The sequence below is a fragment of the Phyllobates terribilis genome, unplaced genomic scaffold (assembly GCF_046119375.1).
Source record: "Phyllobates terribilis strain yellow unplaced genomic scaffold, ASM4611937v1 Scaffold_3__8_contigs__length_932513732, whole genome shotgun sequence".
NCBI classification, from domain to species: Eukaryota; Metazoa; Chordata; class Amphibia; order Anura; family Dendrobatidae; genus Phyllobates; species Phyllobates terribilis.
In genome coordinates, this window is record NW_027362763.1 from 382,493,497 (window position 1) to 382,520,541 (window position 27,045).

At 41.8% G+C, this 27,045-nt stretch overlaps 1 protein-coding gene across 6 annotated transcripts in view; it reads right to left on the bottom strand.

Annotated features, from left to right (window-relative positions):
- Positions 1-6,329: 6,329 nt before the first annotated feature.
- The window catches only part of RAB23 (RAB23, member RAS oncogene family), a 51,419-nt gene continuing 30,703 nt past the window's right edge, over positions 6,330-27,045 (bottom strand). For 3 of the 6 annotated variants that reach the window (XM_073675480.1, XM_073675475.1, XM_073675478.1), the window contains 5 exons: positions 19,527-19,612; positions 14,553-14,709; positions 13,741-13,823; positions 13,549-13,641; positions 6,332-10,608 (listed from right to left, as the gene is read on the bottom strand). In XM_073675480.1, the coding sequence (XP_073531581.1) occupies positions 10,469-10,608; positions 13,549-13,641; positions 13,741-13,823; positions 14,553-14,709; positions 19,527-19,612 (559 nt within the window). In that variant the 3' untranslated portion in view covers positions 6,332-10,468. Of the gene's footprint in view, positions 10,609-13,548; positions 13,642-13,740; positions 13,824-14,552; positions 14,710-19,526; positions 19,613-27,045 lie in introns of all 6 variants that reach the window. The other 3 variants (XR_012318423.1, XM_073675479.1, XM_073675477.1) reach the window with 3 other exon arrangements.

A 27,045-nucleotide genomic window follows, 5' to 3' on the forward strand; every position in this document is an offset into this window, starting at 1 on the left:
AACAAATTTTGGGGTCCATTTTTTCCTGTTACCCCTGTGACAATAAAAAAAATTGGGTCTAAAGTAACATTTTTGTTAAAAAAGTTAAATGTTCATTTTTTTCTTCCACATTCCAAAAATTCATGTGAAGCACCTGAAGGGTTAATAAAGTTCTTGAATGTGGTTTTGAGCACCTTGAAGGGTGCAGTTTTTAGAATGGTGTCATTTTGGGGTATTTTCTGTCATAAAGAAACCTCAAAGTGACTTCAAATGTGATGTGGTCCCTAAAAAAATGGTTTTGTAAATTTTGTTGGAAAAATGAGAAATCGCTGGTCAACTTTTAACCCTTATAGCTCCCGAATAAAAAAATTCTTGGTTCCAAAATTGTGCTGATGTAAAGTAGACATGTGGGAAATGTTATTTATTAACTATTTTGTGTGACATATCTCTCTGATTTAAAGGCATAAAAATTTAAATTTAGAAAATTGCAAAATTTTTAAAATTTTCACCAAATTTCCATTTTTTCACAAATAAATGCAAGTGATATCGGAGAAATTTTACCACAATCATGAAGTACAATATGTCACGAAAGAACAATCTCAGAATCAGGGGGATCCGTTGAAGCGTTCCCGAGTAATTACCTCATAAGGTGACAGTGGTCAGAATTGTAAAAATTGGCCTGGTCATTAACGTGCAAACCATCTTGGGTTGTAAAGGAGTTATGGGGACAAAAGCAGTCATGGCTAAATGGACATCGGAGGCAGAGACGGCTTTTCAAGAACTGAAAGTGGCTCTGTGTAAGCAGACAGTCCTGATTAACCCCGAACTTAAGAAGGAGTTTGTATTAGTTGGATTAGGAGCGGTCCTCTCTCAAGAGATAAATGGAGAAGAGCATCCCATTCTCTATCTGAGCAGGAAACTGTCAGTATGTGAGAAAAATTATTTAGTTGAGAAATGGAAATCCTGACCATAATGTGGGCGGTGAACTGATTGCAATACTATCTCTTAGGACAAGAATTTAAATTAGTGTCAGACCATGGCCCACTCAGATGGATGAGGGAGGAAAAGGGAAAAAATGCTTGTGTTGCCCGCTGGTTTCTAGCCCTGAAGGATTTCCACTTCCATGCAGAAGATAGAGCTGGGAGTTACATGGTAATGCCAATGTCCTCTCGAGAGTCCTATGTCTAGTGGTAGAAGGTGCAAAGCCCACGGTTTTAGGCAGAGAGGGGAGGTATGTAAGGTGGCTGCTAGACACCTGGTGGTTGGGAGATAAATTGGAAGTAATGCTATAGTGCATATAGCACTAAAAGGGGTTAATGGGCCATGATAAGTTGATTAAGAGCAGCTGAATGGCTGCTCAGGAAGTCTCCAAGCCTGGGTGGGATTCACTGGGTAAATTGAGAGGTTTGTTTCACATATGCTGGACGTATGGAGGTTGCAGGTCTCCTGGATTGAATGTCCTTTGCTAAAGGACATGAACGCTGGACTCTAAGCCAGATGGGCTAACCAGCCTTGTGCCTGACAAAGACTGTATTTAAGTTTTCTGATGACGTGATTTATGAGGACTGCAATAAACGAGCCGGACTTTAAATAGAAACGTATCCTTTTTCTACCACTTTAAGAAGCCGAGTGAGTCGACTTACCACATTGGCTTCAGTGTTTTTAGATCTTTTAGTCAGGTGTTTCTCTGGTTACTGAAGTACAATTATAAGAATTTCATATATTTTTACACTTTGTTATACTTTTGGTGACAAATATTTCAAGTTTATGTAAAGATTCAATATTTACAATGTTGTTCCTTATTTTTCAAGAATTCTGCAATTCCACCTGACATGCTGGATACCAGCTTCTGTGCCAAATCCTGACTGATGGATTGGCAACCCATTTTATCAGTGCTTGGAAGTTATCACAATTTCTGTGGTTTAGCTTGTCCACCCTCTTATAAAGGATTGACCACAGGTTCTCAATGGGATTTAAAACTGTGGCGTTTTCCGACCATGGACCCAAAATGTCAATGTTTTATTCACCAAGTCACTTCGTTATCATTTTTACCATGTGACTATGATTCTCGAAAGATCATTTTTCATCACTATGGGGCAACTTGTTCTTGAAGGGCTCAAGATACTTTATTGATGGAATAACACAGGATTCATGGTAGCGGTCACCTTTTTTTCTATGGACGCTTTATTCTTCCAGATGTCCCAAACAGACTGAAAGAGGCTTCATCAGAAAAAATAACTTTGCAGTAAGGACAGGAATTGCAAAGAACTAGGGTAAAGTTATTTTCTCTATTCAAGACCCTTCAGACTGTTTGGGACATTTGGGAAAAAAAAACAACTGACTAGAATTTTAAACCCTAATTAGATGATGAAAACCCATAGGAACACCTTCTAACAAAAGATTTCACATTACAAACTGCATACATTACTAAATAAATCCCTTACTTGTTTTGAAAATCTATATTCTTTTTGGAAAGTTTAACCTGGATGTTTGCCCACCTAGTCTGATTCACAGCTTAGCAGTGTCCCTCCACCTGCTGCTGCTGCGATCTCACATTATTTAGTAAAAGCTGCAGCTGTCAGTCAATCTGGGTGGACAGAGATTGAATATACTTGGATTCATGAGCGCTCTCATTATTTAGCTGGACTTATAAAATGGTAATTATAATATCAGTGCCATACAACCATTCTGATATGTATTTTTTTTAAAGTAGATACACCATTTACAGGAGTTGAGCTTAAGCACCCTGAGCACACTAAATAGTGTACAAATCAATGCTCTGACAGCTCTGTAACTGTGTACAACTCCCCTTGTTGGTGCAAAGAACAGCTGATCAATGCGGTGCCTGACCCCTACCGATCTTATATTGACCTATTTGATGTACAAGTCATTAATATCTTCAGCCCCCATACACATAAAGGCCCTGTCACACTTAGCGATGCTGCAACGATCCCGACAACGATATGACCTGTCAGGGATCGTTGGTGCGTCGCTATGTGGTCGCTGGTGAGCTGTCAAACAGGCAGGCTCACCAACTATCAGGGGAGCAGCGACATTGTGGAAAGAATCTTTCCACGATGTCCTGCTCCTGGTTACCAGCCTGCTGCTGAAGTAGGAGCAGGCTGGTAACCATGGTAAACATCGGGTTACTAGGGGCACACGGGCACCTAGTAACCCATTGTTTATCATGGTTACCACTCTGCTACAGTGAGCGGGAGGTTACCGCTCACTTTAGCAGGCTCATAACCATGATAAACAACGGGTTCCTAGGTGCGCGTGTGCCCCTAGTAACCCGATGTTTATCATGGTTACCAGCCTGATCGCTGCTCCCGCTGGTCACACACAGCGATGTGTGCTGACCAGCGGGAGGGCAACGACCAAAAAATGGTCCAGGACACTTTGCAGCAATCAGCGACCTCACAGCAGGGGCCTGATCGCTGCAAAGTGTCCCACATAGCGACATCGCTGGTGAGGTCGCTGTTGTGTCAGCAAAACCGTGACACAGCAGCGATCTCCCTAGCGATCTCGCTATGTGAGACGGGGGCTTTAGACTCTAGGCCAAACTGACCGATATCAACAAGTTTGTTCAATGCTCTAATGTGTAAGGGAGACCCTGATATGTTTTTGGACTGTCAATCGTTTTGTTCTGGAGATAAGCCACTGTCAGTTTAGTGGCAGCTTTCTCATAGAGAACATAGGTGTGCTCCTATGTATGAGAGAACCATCCAAGATGGCTGCCACCTGAACCGAATGTGTATAGCGGGATTTAATCCTGGACAAATCTTCAAAGATCATCCTCTTCAAAGGGAACAGGTCACCTGAACATACAGTACAGACTAAAAGTTTGGACACACCTTCTCATTTAAAGATTTTTCTGTATTTTCATGACTTTGAAAATTGTACATTCACACTGAAGGCATCAAAACTATGAATTAACACATGTGGAATTATATACTTAGCAAAAAAAGTGTGAAACAACTGAAAATATGTCTTATATTCTAGGTTCTTCAAAGTAGCCACCTTTTGCTTTGATAACTGCTTTGTACACTCTTGGCATTCTCTTGATGAGCTTCAAGAGGTAGTCACCAGAAATGGTTTTCACTTCACAGGTGTGCCCTGTGGGATATCTTGCCTTATAAATGGGGTTGGGACCATCAGTTGTGTTGTGCAGAAGTCAGGTGGATACACAGCTGATAGTCCTACTGAATAGACTGTTAGAATTTGTATTATGGCAAGAAAAAAGCAGCTAAGTAAAGAAAAACAAGTGGCCATCATTACTTTAAGAAATGAAGGTCAGTCAGTCCGAAAAATTGGGAAAACGTTGAAAGTGTCCCCAAGTGCAGTTGCAAAAACCATCAAGCGCTACAAAGAAACTGGCTCACATGAGGACCGCCCCAGGAAAGGAAGACCAAGAGTCACCTCTGCTTCTGAGGATAAGTTTATCAGAGTCACCAACCTCCGAAATCGCAGGTTAACAGCAGCTCAGATTAGAGACCAGGTCAATGCCACACAGAGTTCTAGCAGCAGACACATCTCTTCAACAACTGTTAAGAGGAGACTTTGTGCAGCAGGCCTTCATGGTAAAATAGCTGCTAGGAAACCACTGCTAAGGACAGGCAACAAGCAGAAGAGACTTGTTAGCGCTAAAGAACACAAGGAATGGACATTAGACCAGTGGAAATCTGTGCTTTGGTCTGATGAGTCCAAATTTGAGATCTTTGGTTCCAACCACTGTGTATTTGTGCGACACAGAAAAGGTGAACGGATGGACTCTACATGCCTGGTTCCCACCGTGAAGCATGGAGGAGCAGGTGTGATGGTGTGGGGGTGCTTTGCTGGTGACACTGTTGGGGGATTTATTCAAAATTGAAGGCATGCTGAACCAGTATGGCTACCACAGCATCTTGCAGCGGCATGCTATTCCATCCGGTTTGCGTTTAGTTGGACCATCATTTATTTTTCAACAGAACAATGACCCCAAACACACCTCCAGGCTGTGTAAGGGCTATTTGACCAAGAAGTAGCGTGATGGGGTGCTACGCCAGATGACCTGGCCTCCAGTCACCAGACCTGAACCCAGTCAAGATGGTGTGGGGTGAGCTGAACCGCAGAGTGAAGGCAAAAGGGCCAACAAGTGCTAAGCATCTCTGGGAACTCCTTCAAGATTGTTGGAAGGCCATTTCCGGTGACTACCTCTTGAAGCTCATCAAGAGAATGCCAAGAGTGTGCAAAGCAGTCATCAAAGCAAAAGGTGGCTACTTTGAAGAACCTAGAATATAAGACATATTTTCAGTTGTTTCACACTTTTTTGTTAAGTATATAATTCCATATGTGTTAATTCATAGTTTTGATGCCTTCAGTGTGAATGTACAATTTTCAAAGTCATGAAAATACAGAAAAATCTTTAAATGAGGTGTGTCTAAACTTTTGGGCTGTACTGTATGTGGTTGAAATTGCAATGTATATAGATGGGCAATTCTGCAGCCTTAGTAGACAGCTGTATTTCTTAATCAATACTATTTTTTTGTTCTAGGGATCACTGGGGGATTTCAACAGTCAACCAACTACCAATCAGAAACTTAGCCATCCCTGGTGATATGCTAGATCTTACATTTGTATTCCCATCTTGGTAAGAGCTCATTCAGATGAACATATTAAACGTCTGTATGCAAAGCTGATAGTATACAGACAACACACTGACCAATTTAAGTTAATAGTCACATGAACGTTTGTACATAAGGACTGATGGGGTGTGTGATAAACAATAAAAATCACAACATGCACTACTTTGATTTGGATTCTGGATCAGACTCATCCATTCTAATTCAATAGGTGAGTAAATGCGAATCATTTACCAAGATCTGACCTTATAAACAGGCCCCAAAATGCCCTGTTGGCCGGCTAGATCGTCCCTGTAGAGCATCTGTTGGCCGGCTAGATCGCCCCTGTACAGCATCTGTTGGCCGGCTAGATCGCCCCTGTAGAGCATCTGTTGGCCGGCTAGATCGTCCCTGTAGAGCATCTGTTGGCCGGCTAGATCGTCCCTGTAGAGTATCTGTTGGCCGGCTAGATCGTCCCTGTAGAGCATCTGTTGGCCGGCTAGGTCTTCCCTGTAGAGCATCTGTTGGCCGGCTAGATCGCCCCTGTAGAGCATGTTTGCTGGCTATGCTGGGAGCTGCAGCCAGCCTCACTCATAGAATGGAGATGTAGTGCAGCAGATGCCTAAAAATGCGACAATGCTTAGGGGGGGAAATAAAAATACCCTTTATTTTCAGGATTGGCTGGGTCACAGAGGTTGGATCATTATTTACTTACAAAGATAGCAATAACCCTTTACTGAGGCTGGAAAAGCCCTCTAGGGTCTGAGTAATGAGTAAACAACATTTTCTAGTAACTTCTCCAAACACAAGTAGATCATTGCATTTTTATAATATATATATATTTATATATTTATCATCTTGAGAAGTGAAAGAACTGCATGAAGTTTCACAAATCTAATTTCTCAAAGTGGTTTATTTACAGAAGATAACAAATATTCCAGAATACAGACAAGAAATATGGATTCCCGTCCAAAGCATCCTAGTAAATGACCGCAATCCCAATTAGAAGATTTCTACATGTACCAAATATTTAGACCCTGGGTCGTTTACTGCTATAGTCAACATATCGTGCCAACATATGCACATTCTGTACTTACATGGTTTGGGAATGTTGCCTTTAAAGTGCGCCTGAGCTGAGGCTTGTCTAAGCATTTGCCATAGTCAAGAGTTAGTGAAAATGTTCTACTTACAAAGGCCAGTGTAAAATGTAATATAAGTAATTATACACAACCTCAAACATACATGCTGTAACATGGTACAGAGGCTGCATAAGAAGTGTGCACTTAGGTATAAAAATACTGCACCCTATTGTTCAGCGTACATAAGGTTTCTTATTCCACTTTTTACCATGGATAATATTTAAGGGTTATTATTAAAAGGAACACCATTCCTCAAAAACGTTAGCTGACTGTGTCTAGGGTTGGGACGAAGCGTGTTTAGTTTCCTACTGCAGACAGAAAGGGGAGAAAGATACTGCAGCCAGTTGCCTTACAGCCAGACACAAGAGATTTGTGAGGGAGTAAGGGAAGGCTGCTCTCCAGTGACACAGAAGACCTCTTTACACACTATGGACCCGACCCATGAAACAGTTTTCACCAGTATTCTGGAGTAAAACTGTTTGAAAAGAACTTGCACAAAAATTTTAAGACTTCTGGCATTTTTACACCAGTGTCTGCCAGCTTCACAAACTTTTTGAAAAATGGATAAAGCTTACCCAGGAGGGGGCATTACTGAGCGCAGATGACAAACTTGTCATTTATGCCACAAATGTGCCATAAATTATGACAGAAATGTACTCCAGTGACTAAAGTACATTTTTATGGCAGCACACGTCAGCTAAAAGAGGTGCAAAATTCTTTACAAGTTGCACGGCTCTTGGTGATTCCACTGGAGTAACATGCACCAAATTCTTTCAGGCTGGCATACAACATTACAGTCCTGAGGAATCAGGGCCTCAGTTTAGTTGCAATAAGAGACAAAATAAGGTGAATAAAGACAAAAGGGCAATAATAAGGAATTACGGCTTTATTTTCTTACTTTTAGTGTTTCATTTGAAGAAAATGTGTTAAAAAGTTTTTCTTTTCTTTTAAGGGAATCCCTCACCAGCTTTTTGCCACCTAATCTGAAAACAGTATAATGTAGCGACAGAGAACCCAATTCCAGCAATGTGTCACTTACTGAACTGGTTTGTGTAGTTTTGATAAAAATCACCGTTTATAAACAGATTATTTATCACTAGATGACTAGAAACCAGCTGCCATGTAGTTCTTCATATTCAAGAGCTCTGTATAACCCCGTCCCCCATCACTGATAGTCAGCTGTGTACACTGTGCATAGCAGAAAGCTGCCAATCAGTGGTGTGGGTGGGATTATATAAAGCTCAAAACTGGTAGATCTGCAGCAGATAAAACTGTGATTTTATCAAAACTGCAGCAAGGAGCTCAGAAAGTGATCTATTGCAGTAATCAGGGTCTCTAACCTTACATCATGCAGCTTTCAGATAGGTTAGCAAAATCCTGGTAACAGATTCCTTTAAAGTGAAAGCTGAAAATAACTGTTCAAACCAAGTGGAATGTGCTGGATGCACCTTCCCAGCTACTTGTTTTCCATCCATCTCTGCTCGCCTAATGTAAACCCAGCGCTATCAAAGAAGAAGGGGACAGAGATTGAAAACAAATCTGTGGGAAGGTGCATCCAAGTGCTCGACCACACCAACCGTGCACCGAACCATTGTGTAACGCTTAAAGATTTTCTTTAATAACCAACTTACAATAAATCGATGTTCTTGAACCGGTGTCTCTGCAGCTGTTGTGAAGTCAGTTGTCCACAGAACCTGAAGGGCATGCTGGAAGTTTTACATCATCTGGACAGAAATATTGAAAGCATATTTCCACTTTCAAAAGTAAATCCTGCAGGACTTTTGCAGTATAATGGTTTTTCTAACTCACTCTATAGAGGATACTGCCGTTAACCCACAGCACGGACCCCCCGAGACCTGTGCTGCAGGGAGCCAGGCAGTGTCCTACTCCTGCTACTAGGCTGCCGTCTTCAGCGCCGGAGCGAGCGCCATATCTTACAGAGTTTGGCTTCTTCACTTAAGACAGTAGTGAAGAGTGGCGAGCAGGATACTTCTTAGTTTTGGGCGGTCCGGGCTGCGGGGTAAGAGCAAAATCTTCTAATAGAGTGATTTATAAAAACGATTATATCGCAAAGTCCTGTGCTAGGATAGTTTTCCTTCTGGAAGTAGAGGAACGCTTGAAGCTTGTGCACACATGCTTGGAAAGTACATTAGCCACACTGGAATTGATCACCTCTAGATTAAGTATACACAGCCCTTGGCAAACTAATGTGAAAAAAAAGCACAACACATTGTCACAAAAAGGCAATAAAAGTAGTCTAAAGCAATACAAGGCAAGGAGTAGCCACCTATATTATCCCCATACTCCGTCACATTACATACTAACAATTCCAAAAGTCTTGCAAGTAGTCAGTCCAGGTCGGAAGGCAAGCATTGTTATGTTGCTGGTCTTACCTTTGAAAATCTTCCAAACTATTTTCTAACCTGTCCAGTTATCTGGAATGTATGTTAAACTAATGATAGATTACGAGAATTTTACAAGGCATAGAAGATATGGGCACTTGAATGAAAAGGAAAAAAAAAAAATAAATAAGACATCTTTTCGTAGGTAGCATCATTCTCCAGACTTAAAAAGTAACCGTTGTTTTCATTTTTATTCAGTAAATCAATAGTACATGTGAACATAAGCAACTTTGTAATATATCTTATCAGAGAGATCTACATCTTTCTTCTCCAATCCGGATATTTCACTCTTAACTTATGGGTAAAATCTGTAATCAGTGAAAACAGAATTTCCCATTACAGAGATAGAATTTTAAAACCAACAAACATCAGTTGCATGTATCCATAGAACTTTATGAGCACCAACTGTCATCCTTGCTGTCAGTAATGGGAAAATTAGTATTCATGTAAGACAGATTTTACCCATGAATTGAGAAGGAACAATCAGTCCAGAAGGAGGAAAATGTGGTTTCTCTAATAAGCTATATTACAAAGTTTCTTTTTTTCAAGTGTACTAATACTTTATGAAAAAAATAAAAAGGGTAGTTACTCTTTAAATCCTACTAGTATCCTAAAGTATAAAAAAAGTAATACAGCTGTAAGAAATAAAGGCCAAACCCGGAAAACATCTACTAACAGGTCACTCAAGAGGCTTATCCGTGTGGCAAGAAGGCCAAGTGTATGCAAGCCTGAGCGGCCCTACATTGTGCTGGATAGTAAAAACAGTCGAGATGAATTTATTAAAAAACAAACAAAATAACTTGTAGAAAAAGAAACATTTCAAGCAGATGATAGCAGCTGAATGACAAAGCAGTTTGGCACGATGCACATCAACTTGTCAGGTACCGAAACAGATATCTGCACAGCTTTAAAAACACACAGCTCTATGTAAAACTGGATAGATTTTTTTCATACATGTAAGTAATGAGGATATAATGTGACCTGGATGAATATTGCACAAGTACCATTTAGTGTGTTACTTGGTATCCAACAGATGCTGCAAAAAAGCATCCATACAATTAGATAGGTTAAATATATAAACTCCAATAAATACTACAAATGTGGAGGCTTCATAAAACAGTATTTGGGCAGCATTTGATTAGTTGGTACACCATAACATGCAATATCACTGGCCAGCACTAGGTGGCGCAGTGTGTCTGTAGAGGTAGCCCCCCGCACCGCGTTCTCGTGACGGTATCACATTCAGGTAAAGTTGACGGTCAGCTCTGGAATTGGCTGTATTCCTCTTGCCAATTGCACCGCCGTCCCCGACTTGAAGTTCTCCTTTACCAATCTGTTACGTTCAGTCTTAAAGTAACGCACAGCTGGTGAAAGGACTTTTGCTTTTCTTGGTCCTCTGTTTATTTGGCCTTAGGTTGATGACATCTCCACCATTGATAGCATTGGATTTCTGACCAGAGTGACTACCGCCTGCAGTGTTAAATACCCCTGAAGACAAAGACATTAGAGATTACACCTTTCTGCCATTCATTTCATTGCATCAGAGGTTTACGTTAAAACTTGATTGGTTGTAGCTTTATGTGAATGTTATGGATATCATCACAAATATATAAGGGTGCTTCACATAATGTTCAGGCACCTGTTCTGTGGCCCTGTCGGGGCTTATGTCTGAATCCCCGCTAAACGGGACACCTATAATATAACGGGAGACGTGTCCGTCTGTCCGAAGCCTCTATAGACTGCGCAAGCGCAATGTGCAGTCTGGCCCCGGACAGAAGAACGCATGGAGCCGTTACAGGTAAGAGGAGTATATGGCGCCGGAGATCGCGGTATGTGTAGACACTGAAGCACACCGCGATCTCCAGCGCCATAAGCACATACCTGACAGGGAGGAGTGCTGCCGCGGCGCCTCTGTTCGGGCCGGAGTGCAGAGTCTGAATCAGCGCATGAGCATAGCGCGATATCAGGCGCCATAAGCACATACCTGACAGGGAGGAGTGCTGCCGCGGCGCCTCTGTTCGGGCCGGAGTGCAGAGTCTGAATCAGCGCATGAGCATAGCGCTATATCCGGCGCCATTTTAGTGAAGACACATTTGCAGTGTGTCTTCAACAAAATGGTGCCGGACAGCGTGGAACACGCAGGACGGGGGAGGGGGTTTAGCATATAACAGGACGGGGGAGCATATACCAATAAAAATGCTCAACACTCGGGCGTAGAACGGGTTCAATAGCTAGTAGACTATAATAGTGCCGGCAGAGCGAACGTGACCGCCGTCGTGCACCATTTTCTGGAGTATACGCCTACTGGAGGCGGACACTGAGATGCAGTCTAATACGTCTGAGTGTCCGCATGCACTAGGCTTGAAAATTATGCATGGCACATTCGCTCTGCCGGCACCATTATAGTCTATGGCCCCGTTGGCGCACACGTCCAAATCCCATTTTGCGGGGGGTTCGGACGTAAGCCCCGATGGGGCCAGCGAACAGGTGCCTGAAACAATGTGAAAACACCCTAAGGATTGTCATTATTAAGGGAGTTAGTCAGTATTTTAAGCGATAGTATATAGCTAGGATAGAACGTGACTTTTTTATTGGTGGAAATTTTACCGCCAATTTTTAACAGTTCTGTGACATATAAAACAGAACTACTTTTATTCTTTTTGTAGGGGATCCCATTCACTTCTAACAGATTCACATTTTTTAAACTAGCAGAATGGTGTAGTTTGCAGGTTGCACTATTTTTACCAGTCAAAAGCAAGTTTCACTTATTGAAACTCCTGACCATTTTTCTATAGGACCATATCCACACCGGCAAAGAAATCAAACCATAGATGTCCATAAATTAATTGTGTGTAATAATGAGAAATGACACAAGGAAAAAAGTATTGAACACACTTGCTGAAATTTATATAGTTTGTTAGTGATGACAACTTCAAGATGCCTCCTGTATGGAGAAACTAGTCACATGCATTGCTCAAGTGTGATTTTGGCCCATTCTTCCACACAAACACTCCTGTGGGCTCTTTCAAATCCTGTGGGCTCCTTCTATGAACTCTGAGTTTTAGTTTCTTCCATACATTTTCTATTGGATTCCGGTCAGGTGATTGGCTGGGCCATTCTAGCAGCTTTATTTTATTTCTCTGGAACCAATTGAGAGTTTCCTTGGCTGTGTGTTTGGGATCATTGTCTTGCTGAATGGTCTTCCCTTGTTTCATCTTCATCATGCTGGTAGATGCCAGCAGATTTTTATCAAGAATGTCTCGGTTTTTGTCCATTCATCCTTCCTTCAATTATATGAAGTTTGTCAGTGTTGTACGCTGAAAAACAGCCCCACACCATGATGTTCCCACCTCCAAACTTCACTGTTTGTACTGTGTTTTTGGGTTGATATAAAGAGCCTTTTGGAATCCAAACAAAGTGTGTATTATGGCATCCAAGAGTTCAATTTTGCTCTCCCCTGACCAAACTATATTTTCCCAGTATTTCACAGGCTTGTCTAATTGTTGTTGAGCAAACATTAAACGTGCTTGATCATGCTTTTTATTCACAATGAAGTCTAGCAAGGTGAGCGTGCATACACGCCATGAAGGCTGAGTGCATTACTTATTGTATTCTTTGAAAAAATTGTACCTGCTGATTCCAGGTCTTTCTGTAGCTCTCCACAAGTGGTCCTTGGCACTTGGACTACTCTTCTGATAATTATTTTCACTCCAATGTCTGAAAACCTGCGGGAAGCACCTGGTCGTGGAAGGTTTATGGTGAAATAATCTACTTCCGGAAAATGGCCTTAACAGTGCTCACTGGAACCTTCAGTGGTTTAGAAATTCTTCTGTAACCAATGCAATCACTATGTTTTTCAGCAATAAGGTTGTGAAGGTCTTGAGACAGCTCATTGTTTTTTTACCCATTATGAGATGTTTCTTGTGTGGCACCTTAGTAATGAGACACCTTTTTATAGGAAATCAGTTGAACCAGCTGATATTTTTGACTAAGTGGCAGGATTGCTTTCAGCTGGTGTCATGACTTTCTATTGCTTTTTGCACCTCTTTCCTCAGGTGTTCAATACTTTTTCCTGTGTCATTTCTCATTACACAGAAATTAATTTATGGACATCTATGGTTTGATTCCTTCGCATGTGTGGAATGGATGGGTTGTTACCGACATCTGGTGAGAATTTCATGTCAATAGCACCTTTAGAAATATACTTAGAAAATTGGTGACTTGTTCAATACTTATATCACCCGCTGGATGTATGTGTATATATATATATATTTCTTAATACATACATATTTTATATATATATATATATATATATATATATATATATATATATATATATTATATATATATATATATACATACATACACACACACACAGCAGTGTGATATATAGGGGGGTGAAAAGTTGTTACATATTAAAGTATTTACCAATTTTGTTGCTGCTAGTATGCACCACTTCTGAGTCTTCAGCATTCTGCTGTTTTAGCCTTTGTAGATACTTGTCAGCCAAATATTTAAAGACTGCAATAGAATATTTGTTGCATTAATAGAAGCATAATGTATATAATCCACAGGGTGTGAAATATACAATGCAAAGCTTCAAGGAAGGCAACAACTTACCTTCAGTGACGTTTAGATCTTCTTTAACAGACGTTCTGTAAAATCGCAGTTTTAACCTTTTCGCTAGACCCTCCGCTTCCTCACTATGGTTAATATAAGCAGAGAAATATAAGACACGGTATAAAGTATTATGGAGGCAGCACAATGCCCAGTCAGTAATTGATTAAAACTATTTAATTATCAGAATGAAATTAGAAAAAATAATCAAACACACCTTTATGATAAAGTGAAAAAGAAATTTAGAGGGAATCAGGTTTTTGCCACCTGATCTTGAAGCAGTATAATTTAGGAAACAAGACCCTGATTCAAGAGATACGTCACTTACTAGGCTGCTTGCAGCAATTTTGATAAAATCAAAGCACACCAAACCTAGATAAAGAACAGGCACAAAAGGTAACGGCCATAATCCTTGGTCGGCTTTTCAAGGTATGTTTTCTAAGACATGCCGGGCATCTCAGCGTGAAATGTTCACGGCTGCAGTAACGCAGAAGGTGACTCATGCTGCCCGTCATTCCAGCGGCATGAGTCTCCTGCCAGGTTCCCTGCACCTCATTCTGCAGCCTGCTATGTACATATGGGTTGGAGAAGTAAAATGATTCAACAATTTTAATGTAACTAACGCAAAAGTGATTATTTTGCCAAAAATACATGCATTTCACTAAAATAAAATGCTCCCAAAGACGTCCCTGTGTTATAACTTTCACATTTGACTAGCCTGGGGTTTGTATGAATGGGACTCCCACGTGAATGGGGCTTAGCTGCAATACCAGAAAAAGAGAATAGAGAAGAATGGTGCAGTTATTGGGACTTACTTCTTAATAACGGTGTCGTCCAGCAGGTCGATCTTATTCTGAACAAGAACTGTGGGAATATCTCCAACTTCAGCCATCACCTTCTCTTTCCAGCTGGGTACCGCTTCAAAGGACTCCCTATCCGTTGTAGAAAACACCAGCACACAAGCTTGGGCACCTGGGAAAGAAAGCATTCGCTCCATTACTGATGAATCCCAGTGTGTACACAGAACACAAAACAAGGACAGAGTCTCATAGCGGCCCCTGCAGCCGTAGCTATTAAGATGGGGGACATTTATTAAGCTGAACACACTGGAATTCTGGTGGAACCAGTCTCATGACTTATTATCACCATATTTATTATGCGTTTTACACACTTTTATGCTCCCTGTCTGACAAATATGTATGGCCTAATGTAAGGCACTGAGCACCAACATTTTGGCACAAAGTAAGGCAGCAATCAGTTTCAGATGACTGGAGAAGCCCTTTAAGGCCCAATGACCTATGCTAATCCTAGCAGTTTAGTCCATATCTTCATGTGAAATAATTATGGATGGATAATTTCTGTAACTAAACATGTGGGGATATTGATCGATACGCTATCACATCAGCAAAGCGTCACTATCAGCCAACATAAAGGAAATGACTTGTGATAAAATTTATAAATTACCTGGAATTATCTAGATCTGGAATATTTGAGTTTAATTATGCCGATTCTCAAGGTAGAAAGGCACAAAAAATAGTAACTACACTTTGGTACACTTTTTTTTTATATATTTTATACATTGTAGTCACTTATATTTCCTGCAGATTGGTGGGTGTCCTAAGATCCCTAAAGATTGCTCAAAAGACCACACTGAAGTGGGCAATTTAGGCCTGAGCAGAGCACTTCTGAGTGGACTTTGGAGCAATGAGTGGGGGTCTCAGGACCCAGAGCCAAATAGATCTGTAGTGAATTTAAAGGACTACAAAGTAAGGAAATTGTACCAAACTTTATTGCACATTAAAAAAATGATGTAGGTATAAAGGGTACTTCATCCATTTCTCTGCTGTGTGGAGAATTACTGTATGCTGTAGCGCCTCTCATTTACTCGCAGGACACTAGGAATATAACAACTGACGGAGAAACCGGTCAGGAAACAATAGGACAATCCTACACAGATTTATGAGAGGCATGAGATCCCTTGCTGCTTTCTCTCCAAAATAATTGCCTCTTATTATACATGTGAGTGGGTGGGATTATCCTGATCACGCAGCTGGAGAATCCCAAAGGATGGAATTACTAAGGAAAATTAATGATAATGAGATTTAGCTCTGAAGCCTATAAAACAGTAGTCACATAGGATTTAATTGTACAGAAGCCGATCTGCAGTACCTGGCAGTGGCCACTAAACTGTGAGGGCGCAATGTTCTGCTCCGTACACAGTTCATATCCTGCCGCAGCCGAGAACACCTGATTGGTGGGGGTGCCGGGTGTCAAAATGTGTAGTGGAAAACCCCTTTAGGCCTCATGCACACGTCCATGTTGCATCCTCTTTTTTTTGACGGATACAAAAAGTACCGATCATAATCTATGGGACTATTCACATGCCCATGTTTTTTCAGGTTTAACATTGCGAAGTATAGGAGAAGCTTTGTAATTTATTCATCCATCCGTGAAAAACACTCTGGTAAAAAACAGACACCGATGCACAATACTGATTGACACCAGTACTGTTTTTTTCACGTACGTGTGAATGAGGCCTAAGCAACATCCCGGGTCTACTGACACTCACGTTTGGATGTCATCTACACCCGTGAGATAGGCAAGAGGAACAATTAAAGGTGGCCGGCTACAACCACTAGTGGGCATTAAGTGTCTATGACAGCATAGAACGAGTGATGCCATTGGCATTTCAGTGCCTACACGCAGATTTCTGTGGCAACTATGGTGCGAATATAAGAAACTGGTTCATATTCAGACACGTCATATCATCGATGTGAGAGCAGTGTCAGCAGGAACCTGGAATCAACACTATAAAATACATACAGTACAGACCAAAAGTTTGGACACACCTTCTCATTTAAAGATTTTTCTGTATTTTCATGACTTTGAAAATTGTACATTCACACTGAAGGCATCAAAACTATGAATTAACACATGTGGAGTTATATACTTAACCAAAAAGTGTGAAACAACTGAAAATATGTCTTATATTCTAGGTTCTTCAAAGTAGCCACCTTTTGCTTTGATGACTGCTTGGCACACTCCTGGCATTCTCTTGATGAGCTTCAAGTGGTAGTCACCGGAAATGGTTTTCACTTCACAGGTGTGCCCTGTCAGGTTTAATAAGTCGGATTTCTTGCCTTATAAATGGGGTTGGGACCATCAGTTGTGTTATGCAGAAGTCTGGTGGATACACAGCTGATAGTCCTACTGAATAGACTGTTAGAATTTGTATTATGGCAAGAAAAAAGCAGCTAAGTAAAGAAAAATGAGTGGCCATCATTACTTTAAGAAATGAAGGTCAGTCAGTGCGAAAAATTGAGAAAACTTTGAAAGTGTCACCAAGTGCAGTTGCAAAAACCATCAAGCGCTACAAAGAAACTGGCTCACATGAGGAAAGCCCCAGAAAAGGAAGACCAAGAGTCACCTCTGCTTCTGAGGATAAGTTTATCTGAGTCACCAGCCTCAGAAATCGCAGGTTAACAGCAGCTCAGATTAGAGACCAGGTCAATGCCACACAGAGTTCTAGCAGCAGACACATCTCTTCAACAACTGTTAAGAGGAGACTTTGTGCAGCAGGCCTTCATGGTAAAATAGCTGCTAGGAAACCACTGCTAAGGACAGGCAACAAGCAGAAGAGACTTGTTTGGGCTAAAGAATACAAGGAATGAACATTAGACCAGTGGAAATCTGTGCTTTGGTCTGATGAGTCCAAATTTGAGATCTTCGGTTCCAACCACCGTGTCTTTGTGCGACGCAGAAAAGGTGAACGGATGGACTCTACATGCGTGGTTCCCACTGTGAAGCATGGAGGAGGAGGTGTGATAGTGTGTAAGGGCTATTTGACCAAGCAGGAAAGTGATGGGGTGCTACGCCAGATGACCTGGCCTCCACAGTCACTAGACCTGAACCCAATCGAGATGGTTTGGGGTGAGCTGGACCGCAGAGTGAAGGCAAAAGGGCCAACAAGTGCTAAGCATCTCTGGGAACTCCTTCAAGATTGTTGGAAGACCATTTCCGGTGACTACATCTTGAAGCTCATCAAGAGAATGCCAAGAGTGTGCAAAGCAGTCATCAAAGCAAAAGGTGGCTACTCTGAAGAACCTAGAATATAAGACATATTTTCAGTTGTTTCACACTTTTTTGTTAAGTATATAATTCCACATGTGTTAATTCATAGCTTTGATGCCTTCAGTGTGAATGTACAATATTCATAGTCATGAAAATACAGAAAAATCTTTAAATGAGAAGGTGTGTCCAAACTTTTGGTCTGTACTGTATATAAATAAGCCCCCTGGTCCTTTTCCGGTTTTACCTTTTAGAAGGATTCTCAGGTGCCTCTTGTGCCTTTATTTTTAAGTTAGGATTTTCCATAATACTGATGATTCATTGCTTGTGATAATTACTGCCTCCCTACAGAAAGACGGCCGAGCTCTCCTGTGATTTACTTGTACCATTAAAGAGAACCGGAGCAGCTTCTAAACCCCAACGCCAGCACCTTGCTGCACTAAGCCTATCCCCCAAGACTTTATTTTATTTGCTTATATAGCGCAATTTCTTTCCATATTACTTGTCCCCATTGGGGCTCACTGTGTACATTCCCAATCGGTAGGTGTTTAGAGTGAGGAGGAAACCCACAGACACAGGGAGAACATCTCATTGCCGGCCTGCACAGCATGGCTCCTGCACAATCTGGGATATAAACTCTGGACCTATACATCCCCTTGTGCGTAGGTGCACTGATTTTCCTGTTGGCTGACACTTATGAGCTATAAAGGCATGTCCACACAGGACGTTTTTGCAGCAACAAAATATAAACAAAATCTATACAAGAGTTGTATGGTTTTGTGATGATAAAGTGTGAAATTTGCTGTGAAAATCCGTAGTATAAATTGACAGACTGCAAATGTCTAATCCACAGCACCAGGCAGCTGCAGATTTGCTCTACGGCGTGTGGATGACATTTTGTACAATCTCAACCACAATACTGCTCCTGTATACACAGCGCCTATCCCATTTCTGTGAACGTACCCTTATAATGGCCATGAGATTATGTCACTCAAGTACATATATAACCAAAACCACTAATAGATGATAATTTAAAAGGGTTGTCCCCTTTCAGAAAATATTGGATCTCGGCTGCAAAAAAACAAAACCTTGTGTTTTACTCACCATCCCCTGGTCCGGAGCAGAGTCTTTGCCTCTGCTCCTGGGGTCTGTTATTGTCTGCAATGCTGACATCACATCAACGGCACGGCAGCAAATCAGTGAGGACAGCAGCTCTACTAGTGTAGATGGAACGCTGCGCTCAGGGCCTCAGAGCTCACTGATTGGCTGCTGTGCTGTCGACGGGACGTCAGCGCCATAGACGTTAAACAGACACTGGGAACAGTGGTAGAGGCTCCGTGCTGGACCCATAGACAGTGAGTAGGAAGCATTTATTTTTTTATTTAATAACCGTACCCAAGGATCAAGATTTTCTGAAAAAGGAGAACTCATTTAATGATTATAACTGTAAGCAAATTACTTAATTTAGGATCAACTACTTTATCTGCAAATATAATCTAATAATTAGAAAGATTGCAGTTTGAGTGAATGGTTGGTAAATGTAGCTCCAAATATAAGAATGCATTACTGGTAAGAGTTGCCATTCAGGAGTCTGGGAAAGATGGGCAACAACCCCTGATGGACCAACTTCTGGCTTTGTTTTCAGAGGGATGTACCAAACATTTGCTGTTAACTGTTTCTGACTAGTTTAGTGAATACCAAAATGATCAGGTCATACTAACCCCTGTAATACGCTTTAGTGATGGCGTCAAACTCTTCCTGACCAGCTGTGTCCCATAACATAAGGCGAACATCTTCATCATTTATCCTACAAGACAAAAACACAAGCACATCGTATGAAGGAATTAGTCATACAACTTCAAAGGGCTCACAAAGCTCCCATCACTCTGATCCCGTGTGTTTTTGCAGGTTTTTGGTTCGCCTGAACATTACTTGGCTCATTAGGCTTGATTATACCGTCATCCTCCAGAAGGAGGGGTGTAATGAGTGTTCGCGGACAAGGCCTTCTCTGATGAGCTCTCTGGGGTCAGGCTTTACTACAAATCAGCTCATTACCTTCTTAATACACTGTGGCCGACTACTTCTAAACGTAATGCTAATAAAACCAGGAGAGCATCAGAAAACACATTGGTGGTGGTGGTGGTACACGAGGCTGAAGCCCCTGCGGTGAGAAGATGCTGCTCTACTGTTCGCATTAGCTGATGGCCAGTACGAGGGAAGGGAACATAAAACCGTACAAGTAATGGTCAGGAATTACACACTGAAAAGATAGTAAAGTGAGCACAATAAAACTGCAGATCCTCTGGAGGAACCCAATTCTACAAACGGTGGTGACCATAGCAAAGAACCTATCACTTTCTGCTCAGATGATGGCTTTATGCATGTTCTTCCATCATACATAAGATATAAACTAAAAGGGGTATTTCAGTCTACAAAAATTATTACCTATCCACTGGGGAAGTGACAATTATTAGATCAGTGTGGCTCCATTCCCCAGGGATCACCACTACTTGTGTCCCATTGTTCTGCTGACAGTAAGATCATGCCCACGAGGAGTTGGATGGAGCTAGTCACCCATTCACCCTGGCATTTGCCTCATTATCTATTAGAGTGATGACAGTGCTTAGAAATTTTCGCCAGTGTCAAGCCTTGAATGGAGCAAGCACAACCGGCCTCTCCATTCAGCTATTCCTGCCCACGCTCTTAGGGCCAGTGGAAAAATGGTGGACATCATTCCCCCCGCTTTCTAACAATCAGTGGGTACCCCAGCAGACCAACTATGACTTCACAATCTCCCTTATTAAGCGGATCAGTTATCATTTTCATTGACTGGAATACCCTATTAGCAATAGGAAAATCAGATCCGTTTCATTTCTTATTTTTACGCCTGGTGTTTAGGAAGGGGTTATTGTTCTTATTTTACCGGCATCAGTCTTCCACTTCATTTGCTACCAGAACTAAAACTTATAAAAGGACACTTTTGTGACATTTTAATATTCCCTGTGGATCATTTACAGAAGAAGTGAAGGACACGCATTGCCAAGTTTAGTAAGGCAGCGGTATAAGGCAATTATAAACATGCTGAAAATAGCAGAAAAATGCAGTTAGCACACGGCAACTAGTCAAACATTTACTTTCACAAGTCTAACTTGCAGAGAACAGGGAAAAGAAAGCATCTAGTTAATTACTATATGTTAATTTCTTTAAAAGCAAACTTTTCGGAAATAAACAGTACAAGCGAATGTAAGAAACTTTGTAATGTATCTAATCAGCCACTTATGAGCCTTTTCTTCCCATCGGCCCTGCCTCCTGAACACATCACTCACTGGTAAAACGAACAAATCAAAAACAACTTGGTAAATACATGACAGACTAGCAGCACAGTGAGGCGCGGGATTACGCAGCATATTGAAATCTACGTAAGAGGAAGAATGGTGGAGTAGCACAGTGACAAGCAGTGAAACATATTGTTAGAACCTTGCTGTTAGGTTTTTTTTCCTTTGCTGGTCACATGACCTTGTTGGCCTATTTAATCCTGCTCCGCCCTTCTGGCTTTGCTGGACTTCATTGTATATCTACTTTCTAGCTAGCCTGTGCTCTGTATCTAACTCTGTTAGTTTGCTTGGTCTACGGACCTCTATGTTCTATCTATTTTGTTTGTTCGTCTGTCTGCTACTATTTCTGTTAGGAGGTGTCCCATATTCCTCCCAGTCCTTAGTACTTGTAGGGATTCCCTCCCCAAATCTATAGGTCTCCGTACAGACTAGATTAGGACTTTAGCAGGTCTGATCGCAGGATCAGGTTCCCTGTTACATCGTAGGGATTCAGCTGAGTCTTATAGTAGGGACAGATCTCCTCTCTTTCCTTAGCTTTGGTAGCAGAACATAACAGTAAGTCCAGCCTGTAAATTCTCTAAGGAAAGATTTTTTTTTGTTCCATCATGGTGTCGGTTCAGGATTTGGCTAAACACCTGCAGGGACTCTCTCTGGAAGTGGCCGAGCTCCGTCAGCACGTGAGTAACTGTCCTGGAGCATATTTCTTGGAGCCTAAGGTATGTTTGCCGGATTTATTTTTTGGTGAACATCGAGAATTTTTTTCATTTAAAAATGCTTGCTTATTGTATTTTCGTTTGAGACCCAAGTCCTCTGGGGATGAATCCCAGCGCGTAGGGTTCATAATGTCACTTTTGCGCAAAGAGCCTCAGGAGTGGGCCTTTTCTTTGCAACCTAGTGATACATGCTTCAGATCAGTGGATAGTTTTTTTTCTGCTTTAGGACTATTATATGATGATCCTGACCGTGTGGCATCAGCTGAGACTGAGTTGAGACGTTTAAAACAAGGATCAGGTAATATGGAAAAATATTGTACACATTTTCGTCGTTGGTCCACTCAAACAGGGTGGAACGATTCTGCTCTGAAAAGTCTATTTCTTGCTGGGCTCAGTGAAAAGGTTAAAGACCTGCTAATTGCTTATCCTACACCTGAAGATTTGCAACAGGCTATGCAATTAGCTATACGGGTGGATAGAAGACTGCGTGCTAGGGTTAATGAGAGCAAATCCTCTGCTATGTCAGTTTCTGGTTATGATAATGTGTGTACTAACAGTGGTGAACCGATGGAGATTGGATCGGTGGCACCTCGCTCTCAAGAAAAACACCGTCGTTTTTCAGAAGGCTTGTGTTTCTATTGCGGGAAATCTGGTCATTTGATTAAAGGCTGTGAGCTTCGTATGAAGAAAGAAAAAAAAATGGTCAGTCACGCCCGTATTGCCTGTTTAAATTCCAAGGGTATATTTTTAGCTGCTTCCACGATTGCTCAGGAAAAATTAATGGAATTTCGGGTGTTTGTTGATTGCGGGTCTACACTGAATGTTATTGATGGGGGATTCGTGGAAAAACTCAATTTAAAACCTGAACCTTTATCATCCCCCATTGCTGTGGTTTCTGTGGATGGTTACCCTTTGAAGAATATTACTCTCAAGGTCAGTGAATTTCCTCTCACTATTAATGGTGTTCACCATGAGAAATTGGATTTGGTAGTGTTGAATAACTTGCCTTCTCCAGTAATATTGGGTTTGCCCTGGTTAAAATTTCACAATCCTGTACTGGATTGGTCTACCAGTGAAATTAAATCCTGGAGCCATAAATGTTATGACAAGTGTTGTAACGGGCGTATTGCAGCTTTGGATAGGGGAGAATTGCCTGTTCCTATTCAGGATTTTTGGAGAGTTTTTTCTGAGAAAGAATCGCAGGTTTTGCCTCCCCATAGAGACTATGATTGTTCTATTGAATTTGTCCCTGGAGCGACTCTTCCTAAAAGTCGTTTATTTAACCTTACTATTCCTGAGAGGAAGGCTTTGGAGGAATACATACAGACAAGTTTGGCCGCCGGTCACATTAGGCCCTCTAAGTCTCCTGTGGCGGTTGGATTTTTTTTTGTAAAAAAAAAAGGACGGCGGTTTACGTCCTTGTCTGGATTTTCGTGAGATTAACAAAATTACGGTACGCAATCCTTACCCACTGCCATTGATTCCTGATCTGTTTAACCAGTTATTGGGGGCCAAGTGGTTCTCTAAAATTGACCTTAAGGGGGCATACAATCTGTTGCGCATGAAGGAGGGTGATGAATGGAAGACTGCTTTTAACACTCCTGTGGGTCATTTTGAGAATCTGGTTATGCCTTTTGGTCTTACTAATGCTCCTGCATTTTTTCAGAATCTGATTAATGACATCCTTAGACCTTTGATCGGTAAAAATGTGGTTGTGTATTTGGATGACATTTTGATTTATTCGCCAGATCTGGAGTCTCATTGGCGGAGCGTGCGTGAGGTATTACAGTTATTAATGGACAATTCGCTTTTTGCTAAGCTGGAGAAATGTGAGTTCGCTGTACAGAGAATTAGTTTTTTGGGCTACATTATCTCCAGCAAAGGTTTTGGTTCAGGCTGTGCAGGAATGGCCTAGGCCTATTGGTTTGAAATCGATACAGAGGTTTTTGGGTTTCGCCAATTACTATAGAAAATTCATAAAAAATTTTTCTAGTATTGTCAAACCTCTGACTGATCTCACCAGGAAAGGTGCTGATGCGGTTCAGTGGTCTTCTGAGGCCATTGAAGCTTTTGTGTATCTCAAGGAGAGGTTCACCTCTGCTCCCATCCTTATGCAGCCTGATGTTACTAGGCCGTTTTTGGTTGAGGTTGATGCTTCCTCTGTGGGGGTTGGCGCAGTATTGTCTCAGGATAACGGGGATGGATTACATCCCTGTGCATTTTTTTCAAAAAAATTTTCAGAGACTGAATTGAATTACGATATTGGTAATCGGGAATTATTGGCTATTAAACTCGCATTTGAACACTGGCGCCACTTCTTGGAAGGTGCGGAATTTCCCGTTCAGGTTCTTACGGATCATAAAAATCTGATATATCTTGACGCTGCCAAGCGCCTGAATGCCCGTCAGGCTAGGTGGGCACTGTTTTTCTCGCGGTTTAATTTCTCCGTTACTTACATCCCTGGTACTAAGAATGTTAAGGCGGATGCTTTGTCTCGCAGTTTTTCTCCCATAGTCGGTGCTGAGAAAGAGGAAAACATTTTACAAGAAGGTGTTGTGATAGCTGCTTTAGACTCCGTTTTGGAAGATGAGATTCTTAAAGCTCAGGAGAATGCCCCATCTAACACTCCTCATGGGAGGTTGTTTGTGCCTGGGACCTTTAGGAGAGATTTGTTTGTTGAGTGTCACGAATCTCGGTTGGCAGGTCATCCCGGAATCTCTGAGACCAAGAGACTGGTGGGTCGCAGTTTTTGGTGGCCTGGATGGCAGAAGGAAGTCATTAAGTGGGTGCGCCAATGTACTATATGTGCTAGATCTAAGTCCTCACATACTCCTGCTGCGGGGTTGCTTTGTCCTTTGGAGGTCCCCAGTGCTCCTTGGACACATTTGGCTATGGACTTTATAACTGACCTTCCCCCCTCTGAGGGTTTTACTGTCATCTGGGTGGTCGTGGACCGTTTTAGCAAGATGTGTCACTTGGTTCCCTTCGTCAAACTGCCCTGCGCTAAAACTCTCGCTAAGGCCTTTGTCAAGGAAATTGTCAGACTTCATGGCGTTCCTACTGACATTGTTTCGGATAGGGGTCCTCAGTTCGTGGCTCGTTTTTGGCGTGCCTTTTGTGACAGGTTGGGAATTCATTTGTCGTTTTCGTCCGGATATCATCCTGAATCTAATGGCCAGACAGAAAGGAAAAACCAGGATGTTGAGCAGTTCTTGCGTTGTTTTGTGGCAGACAATCAAGAGGGGTGGTCTGAGTTTCTGCCACTTGCCGAATTTGCTCTGAACAATCATACATCTTCTTCTGCTGGTTGTTCGCCTTTTTTTTGTTGTTCTGGGAGACATCCGTCGTTTGGGTCGTTCTCCAAGTTGGGATCTGCCGTGCCTGAGGAGGAGAATTTTTCCGGTGATTTGGAAAGAGTTTGGACGGATGTGCGTGGTAATCTTCAGGAGGCCAACAGAAAATCTAAAGACTACTTTGATAGGAAACGACAGGAGGTTTTGTTCGCTGTTGGTGACATGGTTTGGTTGTCCTCTAGGAATCTGCGGTTGAGGATTCCTTCTAAGAAATTGGGTCCCAAGTTTGTAGGGCCCTTTAAGGTGCTTCAGGTTGTCAACCAATCTGCTGTTAGGTTGGAGGTTCCTACCTCCTGGAGAATTAATCCGGTCTTTCATGTCTCTCTGTTAAAAAAAGCTGTTGTGTCGGATGGTGACGCCTCTGCCTCTGTTCCTCCGGTGGTGGAGGACGGGGAATATGAAATTTCTCGCATCCTTGACTCTAGACGGTATAGAGGTAGTTTGCAGTATCTTGTGGCCTGGAAAGGTTTCGGACCCGAGGATAACTCTTGGGTGAGGTCAGATGATGTTTCCGCGTCCAGACTTATCAGAGCGTTTCACAGGAGATTTCCTGATAAGCCTGGTCCTAGGGGATCCGGAGGATCCTCTTAGAAGGGGGGGTACTGTTAGAACCTTGCTGTTAGGTTTTTTTTCCTTTGCTGGTCACATGACCTTGTTGGCCTATTTAATCCTGCTCCGCCCTTCTGGCTTTGCTGGACTTCATTGTATATCTACTTTCTAGCTAGCCTGTGCTCTGTATCTAACTCTGTTAGTTTGCTTGGTCTACGGACCTCTATGTTCTATCTATTTTGTTTGTTCGTCTGTCTGCTACTATTTCTGTTAGGAGGTGTCCCATATTCCTCCCAGTCCTTAGTACTTGTAGGGATTCCCTCCCCAAATCTATAGGTCTCCGTACAGACTAGATTAGGACTTTAGCAGGTCTGATCGCAGGATCAGGTTCCCTGTTACATCGTAGGGATTCAGCTGAGACTTATAGTAGGGACAGATCTCCTCTCTTTCCTTAGCTTTGGTAGCAGAACATAACACATATAGCACAGAATCTAACTTCTACCAGGGCTGGATTCACAGCTACACTGCTCAGTACTGCTGTGTAATTTCCTCCATGCCTCTGATGCTGATAGACATGTGCTACCAAAGGGAAAGTCCTATGAGTAATCCCTGTTTTTATTTTACGGGCTATATCTTAGCATCCAGTTCCCACCCATTAGCTTGCAGTCAATTACAAGCTGAAGATAAACCCTGCATAGGGAGAAACTGGTGAAAAATACAGGACACAAATCATAATGGCTAGAAATAGTGTTCTCTCTCATGTATAAACACGTCACAGCTTACTCCTCTGTGAAGTTACCTTTAAAGTATAGTTCATCTTGGATATGGACAATCTTTGAGTATTTTTTTTTTACTCAAATCTATAATTTTTTTTGCAAAAAAGCTAATTTGCAGTAAACTTTAATCGTTTTAGACAACTTGGCTTCTACAATCTGTGTCACACAATGAGTTACCAATCATAGATCCTGCCATTAGATGAGCTCACTACTGACAAATTCAGTTAATTCATTCTGGAGTGTATGGTGATACATTTTTAATGAAAGGGAAAAAAAACACTCCCAAAATGTTCAATATCCTTAAAAAAAGGGTTTTCCACTTAAAAAAAAAAAAAAAAAAAAAAAAAGGCCCCAAACGCTTATTTACCTGTAAGATAACGAGCATCAGGTACAAACCTTCCCTCTCCACAAGTGCTCCAGTTTTTGTTTAGTGCCCCTGCCCGATATGGCAGAAAAGCCCCTATTCAAGAGAATACAAGCTAGCCTGCAGCACCTGCCAGTGGCCGCTAGACAT